This window comes from Bradysia coprophila, chromosome III (assembly GCF_014529535.1).
Source record: "Bradysia coprophila strain Holo2 chromosome III, BU_Bcop_v1, whole genome shotgun sequence".
Classification (NCBI taxonomy): domain Eukaryota; kingdom Metazoa; phylum Arthropoda; class Insecta; order Diptera; family Sciaridae; genus Bradysia; species Bradysia coprophila.
In genome coordinates this window covers 3998071-4015789 of record NC_050736.1, presented here as the reverse complement: position 1 = coordinate 4015789, position 17719 = coordinate 3998071, and the positions used below count along the sequence as shown (strand labels likewise).

The 17719-nt window shown below is 37.4% G+C and overlaps 2 protein-coding genes across 2 annotated transcripts; both read right to left on the bottom strand.

The window, feature by feature from the left end:
• Positions 1-4617: 4617 nt before the first annotated feature.
• On the bottom strand, positions 4618-6594 carry LOC119076420 (polyubiquitin-like). Its single transcript, XM_037183166.1, has one exon. It carries the CDS (start codon positions 6434-6436, stop codon positions 4751-4753), a length of 1686 nt encoding a protein of 561 aa, XP_037039061.1. The 5' UTR covers positions 6437-6594; the 3' UTR covers positions 4618-4750.
• Positions 6595-11436: 4842 nt separating this feature from the next.
• Positions 11437-15003, bottom strand: LOC119076344 (cullin-1-like). Its single transcript, XM_037183044.1, has 8 exons — positions 14313-15003; positions 13664-14107; positions 13438-13590; positions 13246-13377; positions 13067-13148; positions 12871-12997; positions 11954-12173; positions 11437-11756 (listed from the first exon to the last, which is right to left on the bottom strand). The coding sequence occupies exons 1-8, from the start codon at positions 14925-14927 to the stop codon at positions 11685-11687; spliced, it is 1845 nt and encodes a 614-aa protein (XP_037038939.1). The 5' UTR covers positions 14928-15003; the 3' UTR covers positions 11437-11684.
• Positions 15004-17719: the final 2716 nt, after the last annotated feature.

The following is a 17719-nucleotide window of genomic DNA, read 5'->3' as shown; positions in this document are numbered from 1 at the left end:
ATTTTTCAATCTTTGTCAGTGTTTATTTGAGTTCATTTTCATACAGTGTCTTAGGTCCCTTATTTGCTCCTGCATGGTTTATTTTACTGTGCCGTGTACGTATTAAGTAGGATCAAACGAAGAATAAGAACTAGAATAAGTATAGAGTATAGAGTATTGGGGTGACCTGGTCATATAGTCATTCCTTCGAATTAATAATTTCATCAACAGATTAAAATGTAATACATTTTATGCACATTAGACAGGTCTGTTTGAAAATTAATTCATAGAAATTCATTTTAAAATTCTCTATAGAAGTTTTATGTTCCAAAAGTTATAATAGACAATAATAGTTAGCTTGTATACGTTGTCTATGTGATTTATAATAAATTGATTCAGAACTGATTTGTATTTATTACCAGCAAACTTTACTTGGCTGGATAAACATACTTCTATTTAGAAATTCTGATCACCATCTTCAACAATTCTTCCCCGTGAACGCAATAGCAATATGAATCGGAATTTTATTTATTTATTTTTTTAAATTACGTGATGCACGGTGCATTTCGAAGGGAATTCATTACAGTTCTGGAATTTCCATTTTTTTTGTTCTAATTTGCAATGTGAGCCGTAAACGTTATAACATTAAGTTGCCGAGTTCTTTTTTTTTTTTTTAAACAAATCAACAAATAAAAAACCATTTTAAGATGCAAAATTCAACACTAAGAACTGTATAGTCACACCTCATGTAACGTTTTGATCGAAATTTACGTCATTTGTTTAATATATTATTTATAATGGCAAACACAGAACTTTCTTACGTGTTCATTACACACAGCTTCTGCGAATTTAAATTGGAAACATTTATTTAACAGGCAACAAAACAATATAATTAATAAGAAATAAATGATTTTTTTCCTTGCTCAGTTAGAAAATTGCTATTAGTTCATTAGTTTCATTGAAAATACAGGTTAAAGTAATCAGATCCTATTGGACTTAACGAATGTCGTTTTTGAAGAAAGTCAACAAGACAAGAGAGAAGTAAAAACGAGCCATCAGAACAGTCGGAGCGTTTGCTGTTTTTTATTGCGGATTCGTCATCTATGAACATAGGCAAACACTTTGCCCTTACCGTCTGCTTCGAATTCCATCAATTACACACGGCATCGTAATCCTATAAGCCCCTTTGTACTTCGTACGGGGCTAAAAAATTAATAAAACCACATCCTGTGAACAATATGTGGCAAGTCATTGTCAATATTGATTCTTGCATGTCAAAAATGATTTTTTTTAGTATTTAGACTAGATATGTATTATCTACTTTGTGTTTTGCGAATAAAATTGTTCAATTTATGTCAGTGTTCATTTGAATTCATTTACATACAGTGTATTACGTAACTTTTCGACGTTTCAAAAATGAATCACTACTGCCTGGTTTATTGTACTCTGCCGTGATTTAACTTGAGCTTTTAATTTAAGTTCATGTAGCAGTTTTTTTAGACTATAGCAACCGAATTTTTAGTTAAAAGACAAAAAAAGAGGTGTTTTTGTCCTCTGTAAGGTGTGGGGGAATTTCAATAGTTGTAGCCTTGACTAACGGAAATTGCTCAAAAATCTACTGTTCAACAGAGGATATGTATACAGTCTTTCATGTAGAGAACCTAAATTACATAACAAATTCTGAAATTTATGCATAAGCAACGCACTTTCTGATTCTGTTATACACACCGGAAAAGAAAGAAGCTTTTCTCGGCTTTGTTCCGAATAATCAGGTTGGATTTGTGGACCGCTTGCGTAAAGTAATGCAACAGAAGCAGGGAATTCGTCAGGTAAAAATGAATTAACACATTGCAGAATAGTGCGCGCGCTGGAACTTTAGACACCCTGGAAAGTAGTAAAGGGTTACCTCCAAATAAAATTTAAAAATTCTAAAATTTAATTTTTGATTTTTAGTAATTTGTTTCGGAGTGACTATTCGACCGCGCGGCCAAATAGCCAGCTCTTCTTTAGTAGACTATTCGCCCGCGCGGTCGAATAGCCAGTTCTTCTTTAGTAGACTATTTGACCGCACGGTCGAATAGCCAGTTCTTCCTTAGTAGACTATTTGACCGCGCGGTCGAATAGCCAGTTCTTCCTTTGTAGACTATTTGACCGCTTCTATCGTGAAATCATTTGAAATTTTTTTGTTTCAAGCTATATTTTTGGGAAATATATTTCGTAAAATATCAACCTTATAGCCGTATCGTCTAACGTTTTCATGCAAATAACAGGCACGATAGTTAACACATAGGTAAGTCTAGATTGATAATTTCCACTGTCGAAAAGAATAAATTGGTTTTTCTCCTTTTTTGTTCGCAAAAATGAATGCGATACATTGCAAAAAATGTCGCTAAAGCTCGTTGTGTGTGTAATACAAGTATTTGCTTGTTTTACATCCAGATACAATAATTTTATAATATAGCTAAGTTGTCAATTTTTATAAATTTTATAAATTAAATCATAAACCAAGGCGTTTCGGACAAATTAGAGAAAATTTCCCTTTACAAACTAAATTTTAAAACTAGGTGTTTCACGCAGATCGGAGTAGATTTTCCTTTTACGAAACTTTTTTTGAGTCTCAGACGTTTCACACATATTAGAGTAGATTAGTGCTGGAGGTCTACTTTCGCGATGTTTTGCTATGCATGGAGGGGCATGTATGATGGATGTGGACTGTCAGATCCCCGGTAATTCTCTATAATGTTTCACTATATTGAAAATACATAAAGTAACTAGTTTGACTGCATGCACAGTAATATTTAAGTGCTAACATTTAGGACAAATTTTATTCCACCATTGCGCGAAATTTTATTCCACCATTTTTTGAGCGTTCAAATAGTCTACACTGGCAGGATTGGCTATTCGCCCGCGCGGACAAATAGTCTGGACTCATGGGAATGGCTATTTGACCGCGCGTTCGAATAGTCTACACTGCTAGATCTGGCTATTCGCCCGCTAGCGGTCAAATAGTCGTCACTGCTAGGAATGGCTATTCGCCCGCGCGGTCAAATAGTCGTCACTGCTAGGAATGGCTATTTGCCCGCGCGGTCGAATAGCATCACTCAATTTGTTTGGAGGTATTACTTGACTTGACTCCTTCACTGATTTCCAGGGTGCCCAAAGTCGACAAGTCACAGTAACTGGCAAAGTGTTAAGCAAAAGTGCTTTGAGTGACAGCTGCCAAATAGAATACTATTTGCATGTTTCATGTGTCTGTATTTTTTACAATGTCAAGTTTCAGTACTCTATTTAGAGTACCACTCATGCTTGAGAAAAGAAAACAATGTAAGTTTTAAGTTTTTTTGCATATTGTTCTTATTTTTCTTCATGTTTTACCTTGCTTTCAAATTTTTGAATTGAATTAACCACGGCAGAGTAAAAGTAAACCTGGCAGGAGCGGTTCATTATGGAAACGTCAAATGAGTGACCTAATCCTTTGTATGAAAACGAACTCAAATGAACACTGACATAAGTTGAAAAATTTAATTCGCAAAAAACATAGGCCTACTAGATTATTCAGGTCCCTAGTCAAACAAGCGCTCCTGCCTGGGTTACTTTTACTCTGCCGTGAATTAACGCACTTCAAGCAAAAGTGCTTCAAGTGACTTTGCTATTTTGTATGAAAAATGTTGCCATTTTTTTTACAGTGCCAAAATGTGTTTGATTAGTATTATGTCACATAACTTATGTGTCGATTTGTACAGTGAATACAGGGATTTCACGAAAGAACATGATACATCAAATTCACGCCATAAGTGCGCTTCAGAATGTGAATTTTCGATGAATAGATGGATGAGCCAATGAATTAAAAACTCGCGGAATTTTGAAAACCGACACATTTTCTGTTTCTCGGTTTACTGGTTTTTTGTGAATTTTACATGAGGTTTTGTATGGAGAAATCAGAAACTCAAGTAAAACACAGAAACAGAAAATGGGTCGGTTTTCAAAATTACGTGTGAGTAATAATAAATCGAGTTGACGGAGTTGAAGGAAATACAACGCTGCCTTTGATGTGGTTGTTGTGCTTTTTATTTTGAATTTGCAACGGACTTATGGTGTGATATATTTAATGGAAAGTGTGAGACCACAAAAAGCTTCCCTTTACATTATAGATGAGTACTGAGTACTGAGTAAATAGTTCACTAAGATAAAAATCAGCGCGAACCGCTGAGGGAATTTTAACAACTGAGTACCAATTAATATTGCGCTGTGGAATTGAGAAGTTTGTGTCTCCTTAGATTTCTATTGAAATAGTTTTACACAAGTGTCAGTGTCATTGCCTTTGTTGTGTCGATGCAACGAACTTACTTCAAGCATGAGTTGTTCAGTTGCTCTCTAAATAGAGTAGTGAAACTGGCCGGTGTATCAAACAAATTTTGACATTGTAAAAAATTTGTAAAAAGCTTTCATGCAAAATAGTACTCTTGGCGCAATTTTGCTTGAAGTGCGTTGGTCGATGTTAATTTTAAGCTTTTGGTTGTGCATTTTTTTCCATAACAAATCTATCATTCCGTCATGATTTTATTATCGAGAACGGAGGAAATATTTTTCTAAGAAGTGTTTAATTTCGGGAAAAAGAAAAGCTTTGGGCAGTAAGTTCAAATTCTAAATATTTTTATTATTAAATTCATATGTTGCATTTACGAGATGAAACAAACCTGTAAGCCGATGCATCAATCGGTAAAATATATTTTAAACAAACAAAAAACAAAAGGGAAAACATTCCATTGAATCAAAGCAATACAGGAACAGCTGCTAGACGCAGTTCAACCACGAACGGCTCGATTTGAATTGAAAAATCTTCATAGAAATACGATTCGCGAAACTGTTGCTGTGATTTTCCGCCAAAAGTAATGGCACCACGTTCACTGAACGTGAGCTCGACATCCATTTGTTTAGCGTGATCGTCACATAACTGCCCATTTCGACATTCACATCCTCCTCCTCGTAAGCGAAGAACCAAATGCAGAGTTGACTCCACTTGAATGCCATAGTCACGCAACGTCCGATGCTCTTCCAACTGCATACCAGCGAATATAAACCGCTGTTGCTCCTCAGGAATCCCTTCCTTTTCTTGAATTTTAATTTTGACTGCATGTATTGAGAGCATACAACAATACGGGATGCTGATGGTTTTTCCGGTGAGAGTCTTTATGAAAATGAAGTTTTCTGCGGTGCAAATATGTAGTTTTTCAGTGCACATGAAACTCAGCTGAAGTCTGCATTCCTCCGTCTTCCCAGAAATGTTGTAAACTATTAGTGGTAGGAACTTCTCGAGAAGTCTATTCTTCTTGTAGCATTGAATGTTGTCTGGCAGCTCTGCTACGGTCACGCCTGCAACAGCCTGGACTTTAGATATCAGTCCCTGAATTGTGTCCAAAGCACACACAGACACCGTAACAATTTGCCCATTTGGATGAGATACACTCACGAGAAAAACAGATGATGGAGAACACTCGTGGGTTTCCGTGAATTTAGAAACGTCCATCGAGCCAGCTGAATCATTTTTCCAGTTGGTGAATAAAAAGATCGTAAGATCGGAATTGCTGGGAAGGTATTCATATGCAAGACGACAGCCATCGTGCATTTCACGTCCTCCGGGGCAGTATAAACGCTGCTGACCGACTGGTATTCCTTCTTGTTTCGCTATTTCAGTTTTAAGCTGGATGACGGTTGCAAATGAGCTAATTTGAACTGAAAATGTTTTGTCCGGCAGAACTTTAACATTGTAGACGATCATCTTTCCAGTCATGTCAACCACCGAATGTTCAGTGATGCCGAAATCTTCCATTGTTTTGTCATTAGCGTCAAGACGACGCCCCTTAAAATGAACGATTTGCATTTTCTCTGATGCGTAGAATTCCAGTTTAGATGAAATGGCCGTTTTCATACAAGCAAGAGTACTGGAACCATTGACATCGATCAATATTGTCTTGCCGTGGTCAATTCGAACCGTAATCAAGTATTTCTTTCGTTCGGAGTACGAAACCCGAAATTTGACTTCGCTTAACATGACCGACGCTTCGTGTCGAGTTAATCCGTGATTGGTGGCGGTAGAAGATACCAATTTTCTTCCTTCATGTCCAGATTGCCTGATGAAATGCAGTTTTCTTCCGTTCGATGTCAGTGTCTCTATTTCTCCGTTTCGGTGTGGACGAATCATAAATGCGTGAGATTCGTCTAATATCGTCATGGCGAATGATGCTGATCGATCTTCCGATGAATTTTCCATTGCGATCCGGAAATCCACGTCATCGTCGTCGAACAGAGCAAAAAAGTGATTTCGTTCACGCCCAGCGATAATTCTAGCAGTAGTCTCTTTCCCGGTTATTTTACTGCGATACCGAAATGAAAGTTTTGATCCCAGAGGAATTTCTAGCAATCCTTCCGCTTCATTCACAGACACTTGATGCATCATGCCGAGATTTCTGTATACAAAAAGTAAGTAGTCGTTGACCTTCAAATAACAAATTTTTTCAATATTTTAGCTTCCTATTTACCTTTTCTTGCTTAATCAATACAAACAGTATATCAGAAAGCCCAAAAAAAATTGATCTTATTACGGTGAGTGTTACGAAATTGCCAGAAAGTTGTTCATTAAACCCAAAGTTTAACCAATGAATGCCAAGGCTGCTGAGTGTTATGATCGGCAATGAATGTACAATCAGGTATGGCCATGGAGTGTAACTCTATGGTTAATAAACTTCGTGTTAGCTTTGACTATTTGTAGTCTGTTCGATGGTTAATACCCATTGGGTATGGCCGATTCTTCAAAATCTGTCGATTTATCTTGAACGCACATAACATGACGGTTGCTAGGAATCTCCCGCCGTATGGGCGCGAGATTACTATACGCTTATATAGTGAAAAATGGAATCTCGCGCCGCGCGAAATTCTTACTCTAGAGTGGTAATTTCGCGCCCATACAATTTTTTGATCTGCAGTACTTTTGAAAATGTGTTGTTGGAAGTCAGTGCGAACTATGAAATTCGGCGCGAATTATGGAATTCGGCGCGAATTCCATTTATGATGGTTGTAAGCAAATTAAAAGTTGGAAATGGGTGCGAACTCGATTTAGAGCAATTTTGGGAAAACTGAAAATTGGAAATGGGTGCGATTTAGAGCATTTCCAAAGGAAAATTGCCTCAGCATTTGTTAACATTTCGTAAAGGGAAAATTGCCTCAGTATTTGTCATTCCATTGAATGGAATTTCGATGATACCGACACGTTTTTACTACCGCAAAACATCGCATCTCACACCGAATCAGTATATTTTCAAGCAGCATCAGAATTCCTACAGAAAGTTCACGACTTGCCGATGTTTCAGTTGTCGAATCTGAAGAATATTTCAATGAACGTTCTCGATCTAGTGTTTGTAAACGGGACCGGTGATATGCATGTGTCCAAGGCTCCTGTTTCAGTCACATTAAACACGGAAATAGACCATTTTCATGTACCAATAGAGTTGGCATTCGAATATATAACGGTAGAAGAGGTTCGATCGACAGACGATTTCATCGAAGTATTTTCATATAAATCGGCAAACTATGAACGTATATTGCAACAATTGGAGTCAATAAATTTTGCAGCAATCTTCGATCGAATGGACGTGGAAGAAGCCTTTGACTATTTCTTCGAGCTGCTGAATCGTATGATAATCGAAAATGTTCCAAAAGTGCGTATAAAAAGAAACAGTTACAGACCGAAGTGGTGGACTCGAGAGTGGCAGCAGAAAAAGAACAAAAGAGACAAAACATTTAAGAGAAAACCAAAGAATGCAATGACGTCCGAGTATGCAGAAGCACTGATTGAGTTTAATGAATTGAATGAAAGGTTGAACAAAGACTACATTAACCAGGTGCAACAAAATATCATAGAGGATCCTTCAGAATTCTGGTCGTATGCAAAGTTTAAAAAGAAAAGTTCATCGTATCCAAGAGAAATGTTGTTTAATGCAAGAAAGTCGGATCAACCAGAAGAAATTGTGGAAATGTTTGCTGATTTCTTCGAAGGACTGTATGACAAAGACGAACTTCCAGTCGTATTCGACGAAGTGTATGGAGAAGAATCTGATGACGTATGGGATGTTGATTTAACGATGTCCGATATTGACAAAGCTATCCGTGAATTAGATGCCAAAAGTGGTGCTGGTCCTGACGATATTTCGCCAATCTTCATAAAGAGCTGTGTGGATGGCTTAGTGTGGCCATTGTGGATATTGCATAGAAAACAAATGGAACTGGGAAATATCTCATCAAAACTGAAAATTTCAAAAGTGGTTCCTGTGTATAAGAAGAAAGGAAAGAAGAATGACGTGAAAAACTATCGCATTACCGCAATCAGTTCGATTGTATTGAAAATCTACGAGAGAGCACTTCAACCAAAGCTTTTAGGAGGCATTAGTCCCAAAATCACGAACGCTCAACATGGCTTCAGACCGAGACGTTCGGTTGAGACGAATTTACTCAACCTGTCAGTAGCAGCACATGGCGCATTTTCCAAGAAACAACAGCTCGACGTTTATTATGGTGATTTCGAAAATGCATTCGACAAAGTCTGGCATCGGAAGTTGATAAGAAAGATGAAATTGTTTCGTATTGGAAAGAAAACAGCGAGATGGCTATTCGAATTTGTTCACAATCGGAAGTTTTTCGTTAAAATTGGTAACACCACTTCCAGAACATATACAGCAACGTCCGGGGTCCCAGCAGGAAGTGTTATCGGTCCAACGTTGTTTCTGATTTTCATAAACGACATTGTGGAATGTGTCCAGTACTCACTTCCGCTGTTGTTTGCGGACGATATAAAATTGGCATTGGAAATAGGTTCGACGGCTGATTCAAGACTTTTTCAAACCGAAATCAATAATGTCCTGAGCTGGAGCAAAAGGAACAGGCTTCCATTTAATTTGGGTAAATGCGAAGTTATCACCATTGCACGAATAAACGATCCATTCTACGTCACGTATTTCATGGGCGATCACGTCATCGAACGAAAGCAAGAAGTTCGAGATCTTGGAATTCCAGTCGACCCACAGTTTTCACTCATTGCGCATATGGAACGGTGTATAACCAGGGCTAGACAATCAATGGGATACATTAAAACAATTTCGAAAGGACAATTTGGTACGAGTGCGTTGGTGGTTCTGTACAAATCATACGTTCGGTCAAAGTTAGAGTTTGCATCGGTGATCTGGGATCCTTATCAACAAAACTACAGTGATGATATCGAATCAGTGCAAAAACAGTTTGTTATGCATGCGCTTGGAGACACGAATCGTATTCCACCTTTTCGACTGGCACCTTACACAGAGCGATGCGAGAAACTTGGGTTGCAAAAGTTATCAATTCGAAGGAAAATTACAACAGCAGTGATGGCGTACGATTTGTTTCACAAAAGAATAAATGATTCGAATATTGAAGCGAGACTAATCAGAAGGACACAGCATCGCTTGTTGCGAAATGAAAGGCCTCTAGCTGAAGCGATTTATGGAAACAACTATGGACACAATCAACCTTTGGCGAAAATCATCAGATCGGTAAACGAATTCAGTGATATATTATGGATGGACAGGAGTGATTTTAAGGCGGAATTAAAACAAAGACTTAAAGAAGATAGAATTGTTGATCAGTGAAAGTTTTGATATTTTGATATTTTGATTCTTATGATTAACGTAACTGAATGTGATATTTTGTGACTGATAGTTGGTTTAAGATTTATGTATTTTACTTTTATGTTATCTTGTATGCAGCCAATTTTTTGGCGGTGAATAAATAAATTAATTAATTGCTAGGAATCTCCCGCCGTATGGGCGCGAGATTACTATACGCTTATATAGTGAAAAATGGAATCTCGCGCCGCGCGAAATTCTTACTCTAGAGTGGTAATTTCGCGCCCATACAATTTTTTGATCTGCAGTACTTTTGAAAATGTGTTGTTGGAAGTCAGTGCGAACTACGAAATTCGGCGCGAATTATGGAATTCGGCGCGAATTCCATTTATGATGGTTGTAAGCAAATTAAAAGTTGGAAATGGGTGCGAACTCGATTTAGAGCAATTTTGGGAAAACTGAAAATTGGAAATGGGTGCGATTTAGAGCATTTCCAAAGGAAAATTGCCTCAGCATTTGTTAACATTTCGTAAAGGGAAAATTGCCTCAGTATTTGTCAACATTTCGTAAAAGGAAAATTGTCTTACTTTTTTGTTAAAATTTCATAAAAGGAAAATTGCCTGAGTCTTTGTTTAAATATCATAAAAGGAAAATTACCTTAGTTTTTTGTTCAAATTTCGTAAAACGAAAATTGCCTCGGTCTTTGTCAACATTTCGTAAAAGGAAAATTGCCTCGGTCTTTGTCAACATTTCGTAAAAGGAATATTGCCTCAGTCTTTGTCAACATTGCGTAAAAGGAAAATTTCCTCAGCCTTTGTTAACATTTCGTAAAAGGAAAATTTCCTCAGCCTTTGTTAACATTTCGTAAAAGGAAAATTGTCTCAGTCTTTGTTAACATTTCGTAAAAGGAAAATTGTCTCAGTCTTTGTTAACATTTCGTAAAGGGAAAATTCCCTCAGTATTTGTCAACATTTCGTAAAAGGTATTCCTCAATCTTTGTTAATATTTCGTAAAAGGAAAATTGCCTCAATCTTTGTCAACATTTTGTAAAAGGAAAATTACCTCAGTCTTTGTTTAAATTTCATAAAAAGAAGATTGCCTCAGTCTCTAAATCGAGTTCGCACCCATTTCCAACTTTCAGCTCCTCTGAAAATGCTCCAAATCGAGTTCGCACCCATTTCCAATTTTCAGTTTTCCCAAAACTGCTCTAAATCGAGTTTGCACCCATGTCCAACTTTCAGTTTTTCTAAAAATGCTCTAAATCGAGTTCGCACCCATTTCCAACTATCAGCTCCTCTGAAAATGCTCTAAATCGAGTTCGCACCCATTTCCAACTTTCAGCTCCTCTGAAAATGCTCTAAATCGAGTTCGCACCCATTTCCAACTTTTAGTTTGCCTAAAACCATCATAAATAGAATTCGCGCCGAATTCCATAATTCGCGCCGAATTCCATAATTCGCGCCGAATTATATAGTTCGCTGCAGATCAAAAAAATGTATGGGCGCGAAAATACAACTCTAGAGTAGTAATTTCGCACGGCGCGAGATTCCCCGACACCAACATAACATAAAATTTGATTATAAATAACTTTGTAAATGTCAACATAACATGAAAATTGAAAATGAATTCGTTTTTAAAATCGTTATTTCCTCCGAGGTGACATTAGACCTTCTGGATGGTTGATATTCATTGATGATCGGAGCGAGCAGACCGAAGACCATTTGGTCGATAAAATATAATTACACATCTACAGCCTAGTATATCGAAGAAGAAAAAAACAAAATAAATGTCGATAATAACTGCAATTTCTTTCAAAACCAAAATTTATTTCAATAATTGATGAAGTGTAATAGTATGTTACGTACCTGCGGGTAAAAATTGCTTACTCACAAGGGGTAGGTTTGTATCCAGAGCTTTAGCGAGGGATATAATCCCCAGAGTGAATAATCCAATTTTCCTGCAGGTACCTACGCATTATATTTTATATCTTATCGTCCGGTCCGGTAAGCACTCATTTACAGTCACGCGCTGCGCTTTCGGATGTAAATGAATCAATCACATTAAGTAGCTGTAAGTACGACCGTGTCTCTGCAAGTATTCCATCTGGATGAGTTTATTGATGCATTTCTGTAACAAAGGAGAAAACTAAATAAAAGCTAGCAAAAATGTAAGGCAAGTCTTTAGTCTGGTAAGGTGAAATCGGTAATTTTCCCACTCGCATGAGCGACCAAAGTACTGTCGACTATTATAACTTAACCGGAAAGTCCAGAATCGTCACTGAATGGCATACCGAGACAAGTTACACAAACTAATTTCTTATTTACAATGATTAACGGGATCTTCGCCTTAAATCGTGGCGCCAATGTGACTATCACCTCGCTCACCAACAGCTGGCATTGACAAATTTTTCTTGTTTTCATGATTCTAAGGATAGCGGCTCGAATTTTCATTATGCTGTATTCTTCAATTGCTTGGGTAGCATTCTCCTCTTCAAACTTCTGCTCATTGTTCAATGGTATGTCGATGTTAATCCGTAGCTTCTCGCTGTAATTCAAAGAACAGTAATATATATTACACACTTAAGTCGAGGCTTGCCGAGACTGATAGTGACAAGTGTGTACTCTATTTTATTACATAAGCGAAAACGAGACAACAACATAGACCTGAAATGTAATTTTTGAATTATTCTTCTAGTTAAGTAATTTTGACATCCGAACACCGCGCGTATGTGATGGTAAATATTATGCACGTATGACAAAGCGGTTGAGGCTTGCCGAGACGGCTTGTCATACGTGCATATTCATTTTTTGTCGCATAAGCGAAAACGAGACAAGATATGCGAATGACAATTTGACAATTTACAGAAGTATAATGTTTGTTTATATATCCTAGGTGAATAGAAGCTCTTTTGAATTGTTTAGTGCAAACTAGAGTTGCGCAGGTCATGTAAAACAGAACTTTTTTAAGATGAATAAAATGAATAATTTTTTCGGGGAATCACACCGCGTATGCGATAATAGTAGATTATTCACCTCTGTCCACATGTTTATTTAGACACTTGGAGAGTTATTGCATGAGCCGAAGGCGAATTTTATAACCCCAAGTGTCTAAATAAACATTTGGACAGAGGTGAATACGCTATTTTATCTACCGACGTCGAAATAATAGCACTTTTTCACTGCTATTATTTAACCTAGGTAGATAAAATCTTGAATGTCCTACTTGGCTACACTTGGCTCACTTTTTATATTCTGCAAACAATTCAATAACCGACGTATTACTTATGTTTGATTCGTCATCGGAGCTCGCGACAATTTTTGATTTTAGCAAAATTTTGATAATTTCAATCAGTTGGACTTGATTAATGCCTGCAAGAACAAAATACTGTTGTTAAAAACCGCACATCGAATACAGAATAATAAAACTCTCTGTCTTACCGGTGTTAAGTTCGATTTGTTGAACTGAGAATCTTAATTTTTTATTGAACTGCAGTAGAACAGCCATTTGAAATATATTCGCCTGTGTAAAAGTAAAAGATTGAATCGGTCATATTCTTTGAACCAACTGTGACGAATTGACTACAAATAAAATTTATGCCGAAATTAGGATCTGTTACCTGGAAGATATGTCTGCTCTTGAAGTAATTGGTCTCCAATTCTCCTTGGCACATTAGATAAAGCCAATTCAATTTGCGACCCGAATGGACGCTTGTGAAGTAGTCGTTAAATCGTTGATACGATAGTTCAAGCTGAAAAGCAATTGTTGCAGTGCAGTGGCGTGACAGTCAAAGGTATTATTTTATTCAAACCTCTGATGGCAGTGAAAAGCTGCTGCAGTCTTGTTTGAATGGCCAAGTACGGCTAGACAGTATTTTAATGTTAAAGTCAATGTCGGCCACTACGTTCAAACTATTCAAGTGTTCTCGGTAGCGAGCATTTAATGCTTTCGATTTTCCGATGTCCTAGTGCAGTACAGGTAAAAATTTTGTTAATCAACTGCCAGTAGCATCGCATGTGCAATCAATTAGATTATACCTGAAACATTCTTCGCAACTTTGCAGTATATTCGTAGTTACAGGCCTGCTCTAATTTCGAGAACATTAACAGCTCAGCTTCGTCACTAGCAGACGTGTGTTGAATCAAACGCTCCGCCAACATTATGCGGTACAACGCGCGAAATACATCCTTATCCTGAATGTACTTAAATACAGTCAAGAAATTGTTGAGAACTTCCTCCAATTCATTGTCCAACCAATTTCTGCCTGACCTTTTCAATAGAATGTCACTGAACCTGGCCAACAATTCAGCACTTTTCAGAGGATTGCTCCTGGCAATAGTTACAGCGTTTGTGTTTATGAATCTGTCACAAGCCTTGTCCAAGGCAGATAAAAAGCTTCTATCATTTTTAAATGTGCTTGATACCAAACCGTGATGTTGGCTGTGTACGTCCAAAATCGTGTCGAAGTACAGCTTGGGATCCTGCGCAAGTATAAGGAAAATTTAGTCTTTGTCGTACACAAATGACGTCACGCCATAAGGAGGGAGGGATGTTATAGGAAAATGTGACGGTTCTAACGAGTTTGAATCATGTTTGAGCCTTTTTGCGTGACACAAGGTAAGGGGGGATCAAAAATTCAATAAAATAGCGTGTTGTTATTTATGTAAGGATCCTAAATGCTCATACATTAATTGCGGTTTCACAGCAACTCTCCAGAGCGTCCATTCCCTGTTTGTAGATGTGTTCCTCAACCGCTTTCTTCATTACCGATAGACCATCGGGAATATTAGACATCAAATCGTAGGTTCGTCCAATAATGGTGATAGGATTGATCGTCTGAAACGTTTCCTCAACAGACACAAATTTTAATGGAGGAGCCACATAATTTTCTGCGCCAGTATAGTCTAAAGACGTTTTCGTGTCAAACTTTATGGGACGGCAATTACAATTCATCAGGAGATATTCCACTTGCAGAACACACAAATTTGACATGTTCTCTATGCATTTTTGACCGATTTCAGTGTACTGTGGACGATTATTCGTGATATCTTCGAACGCCATCTTAAGTTCAGCATCGGAAGCATTTGAAATAATAACAGTGGGCAACCGAGGTATATACTGCACGATCCATCCGCAAGTAGGCATTCTGCTTTTCTGTATGTATTTCACATTGAAAACTTGATAACTCGACTGTTCCCCATTAAGCTGAAAGCAGTGCAAAGCCATATCGAAATTCGTATATTCCAAACACTTTACTTCACGGCAACTAAAGTCGCATTGCTGCAGCCCACATGCCGCCATTGTTGATAATTTTTTAACAGCACTAAATCCTGGCCAAAAATATACACGTAGTTCGCATATAAGTTCGTTTGACGCACAATTCAAAATTAAAACATTTTGATAACTTAAAATTTAATGTTTTTATGAGTTTTTGTATAGAAAATTAACCGGAAAACTTAAACAAAAATTCAATCGATGCGTTTAGTGCAACATCAGCTTATGTCAAAGTATAAAATTCCAAGAAGAGATACACATACTGTTGAATATATTCATCGCATTATCAATTCAATATAATTTGACATAAGCCGATGTCGCACTGTAACGTTGTCGTTGTCAAATTGACAGTTATGCTGATTTTATGAATAATAGTTATTTACAACATCGAGAACCAAGGTATACAGAAATATTTTTTTTGTAAGTTTATTTTTCATACAGAGTAAAACTAACCAGCGCTGATTTGACTAGGGACCTGAATAATCGTAGCCATATATTTTTTGCGAATAAAATTTTGCAATTTATGTCAGTGTTCTTTTGAGTTCGTTTTCATACAGTGTATTAGGTCACTTATTTGACGTTTTGAAAATGAACCGTACTGCCTGGTTTATTTTACTCTGCCGTGATGTGTCTTAACCTATTCAAAAATCGATTTTAGGGGGTGACGGTGTACAGTTCATTAAAGTTTACAACATTGTCTGCATCTGCCTTGGTGGTGTTGGGTAATCTCGCACACGGTTAAGTTTGTGAATTACCCTCCAAGGGGTGAATATCGCATAAGTACGAAGTTCATTTTTATAGGCTGTAAAAGTGAATTTTGCACAAGTTAGAATTGCTATGTGGTCAAAATGAATGAAACGAATCGAACAACAAAATTATTTTATCAGAGGAGGAATATTTCTCCTCTCACAAAAGAATTCTGCCATCTGACTTGCAGTACAGAAGCGCAGGAAGCTTAAAAAATATATAAACTTTCCAACTTCGAATAAAAAGGAACAACAGAAGAACGTAGAGTCTATTTAGGACTATTCGCACGCGCGTGCGATTAGTCACTTCGAATTGTATTTGTGTTAAGCTGGCCTCAGAGTCGTCCGTTTTCATTCAGTTTTGCCTTCGTGTATGTGACAGCAGTCATATCAAACAATGTGCTCTATTGTATGAAATGCCAAATGTCATGTGCACGGAGGCAAAACGGACACAAAACGGACACAAAACGGATTGACTGTGAATTCAGACTTAATTCCCAGTTTACCCAATTTACGATAAAAAAAAAAAAACACTTCAGACATTAGGCCGTGTTGAGGTTCGCCGGTTCGCTGTGATTCACTTCAGGTATACTCTTCACTGAGTTATTAAAAGTAAAACGGGCGATATAGGCTTTTACTCCAATCGTTGGCTTAGTCCAACCTCAGATAATGTGCCGATAGTTCTCGAGATCGAAGCAGTCTTCTTTTTCTGCATTCAGTCACTTAACGTGAGCCGTGGGCAAGGGAAGAGTGTTTAAACTCTGTTTGTTTATATTTTTGTTTTCTTTAATTTTTGAGTTTCATTTTGACAGGCATTTCAGCTATGGGATGAAAATCAAAATCGCTGTGATTCACTTCAGGTATACTCTTCACTGAGTTATTAGAAGTAAAACGGACGATGTAGGCTTTTAGTCCAATCGTTGGCTTAGTCCAATCTCAGATAAGAGGTTGAGGCTGTGAATTTTAGGAAGGTCTCATTTAAGTGAATTTTATTATGGAGGGATAGTTTTGATTTAGACTGACCGAATTCGGCACTATTTTTCCGGGACTTTTTTATATTTTATATATGCCAAACCTGAGGTTCTCCACATCCATAATAAATAATTTCCTTACGGAAATGAAATCCGGACTACGAAACCTCATTTTTGATTTTTGGTCGCTTTCCACCAGCCAAGTATGGAAGATCAAAAATATCTGAGACTGGTTTTGGGGCCTAGGCACCAAGGCCTAAATAGGCATATATAAAAAAGTCCCGGAAAAAAAAGCGCCGATTTCGGTCAGTCGAAATTCAAAAGAATCTCTCATGAGATGTGTGTGTCATGTGTATTACCACACAAGAATCGAATGAAGTACGAATATGATTTCTATTTATTTATTTATAATCGAGTTTATAATATTTTTGGAAACATTCTTTTTATTTTTACTGAATTGCACAATCGTTAGCAGTTTCTTTTCTCGCATCTAGTTTCACCCCAGCCCCAATTAATTGGGGATATTTATATCATACCGAAGTTGATACGTTGCACACCGCCTCCTCGGAGCTTCATACCTGTGATGATGGCCTTCGCATTCGATGTTAATACGCCTTATATACTTCATATCCCAATCCAGGGGCAACATCCTCAAAATGCTAGCATGTTCAGTCAATTTGTTTTCCATTTCATTCGATTTATATGCATTTCGGACGTGGTTTATGTCCTTATCGTCAAGGAACAACAACAAAACTCCCTTCGCTGCTTGTCTTTTCCTGATTTCCGCTAACGATAGAAAAACGTCCGGTGAAATTAGGGGCCCATCGTAAACTATATTGAAAGCGATTCTCTTCAAATTCGGATTATGCAAAACGAATTCCTTAATCTCAATGAATGAAGCGTTGTTGCAATTCCGGCATTTACTAATATAAATCTCAGTTAGGCCGCATAGTCCAGTTGCTAGTCTTGTGCACATGTCCCTACTCAGTGAACTCGTACCGGAGAGCCTGAGTATCTTCAAAGATTTCAACGAAGACAGTAGTCTAATCGACTCGTCAGTGCATTTGAATGAGGTCAAATGCAAATTTTCAATGGTGTTGAG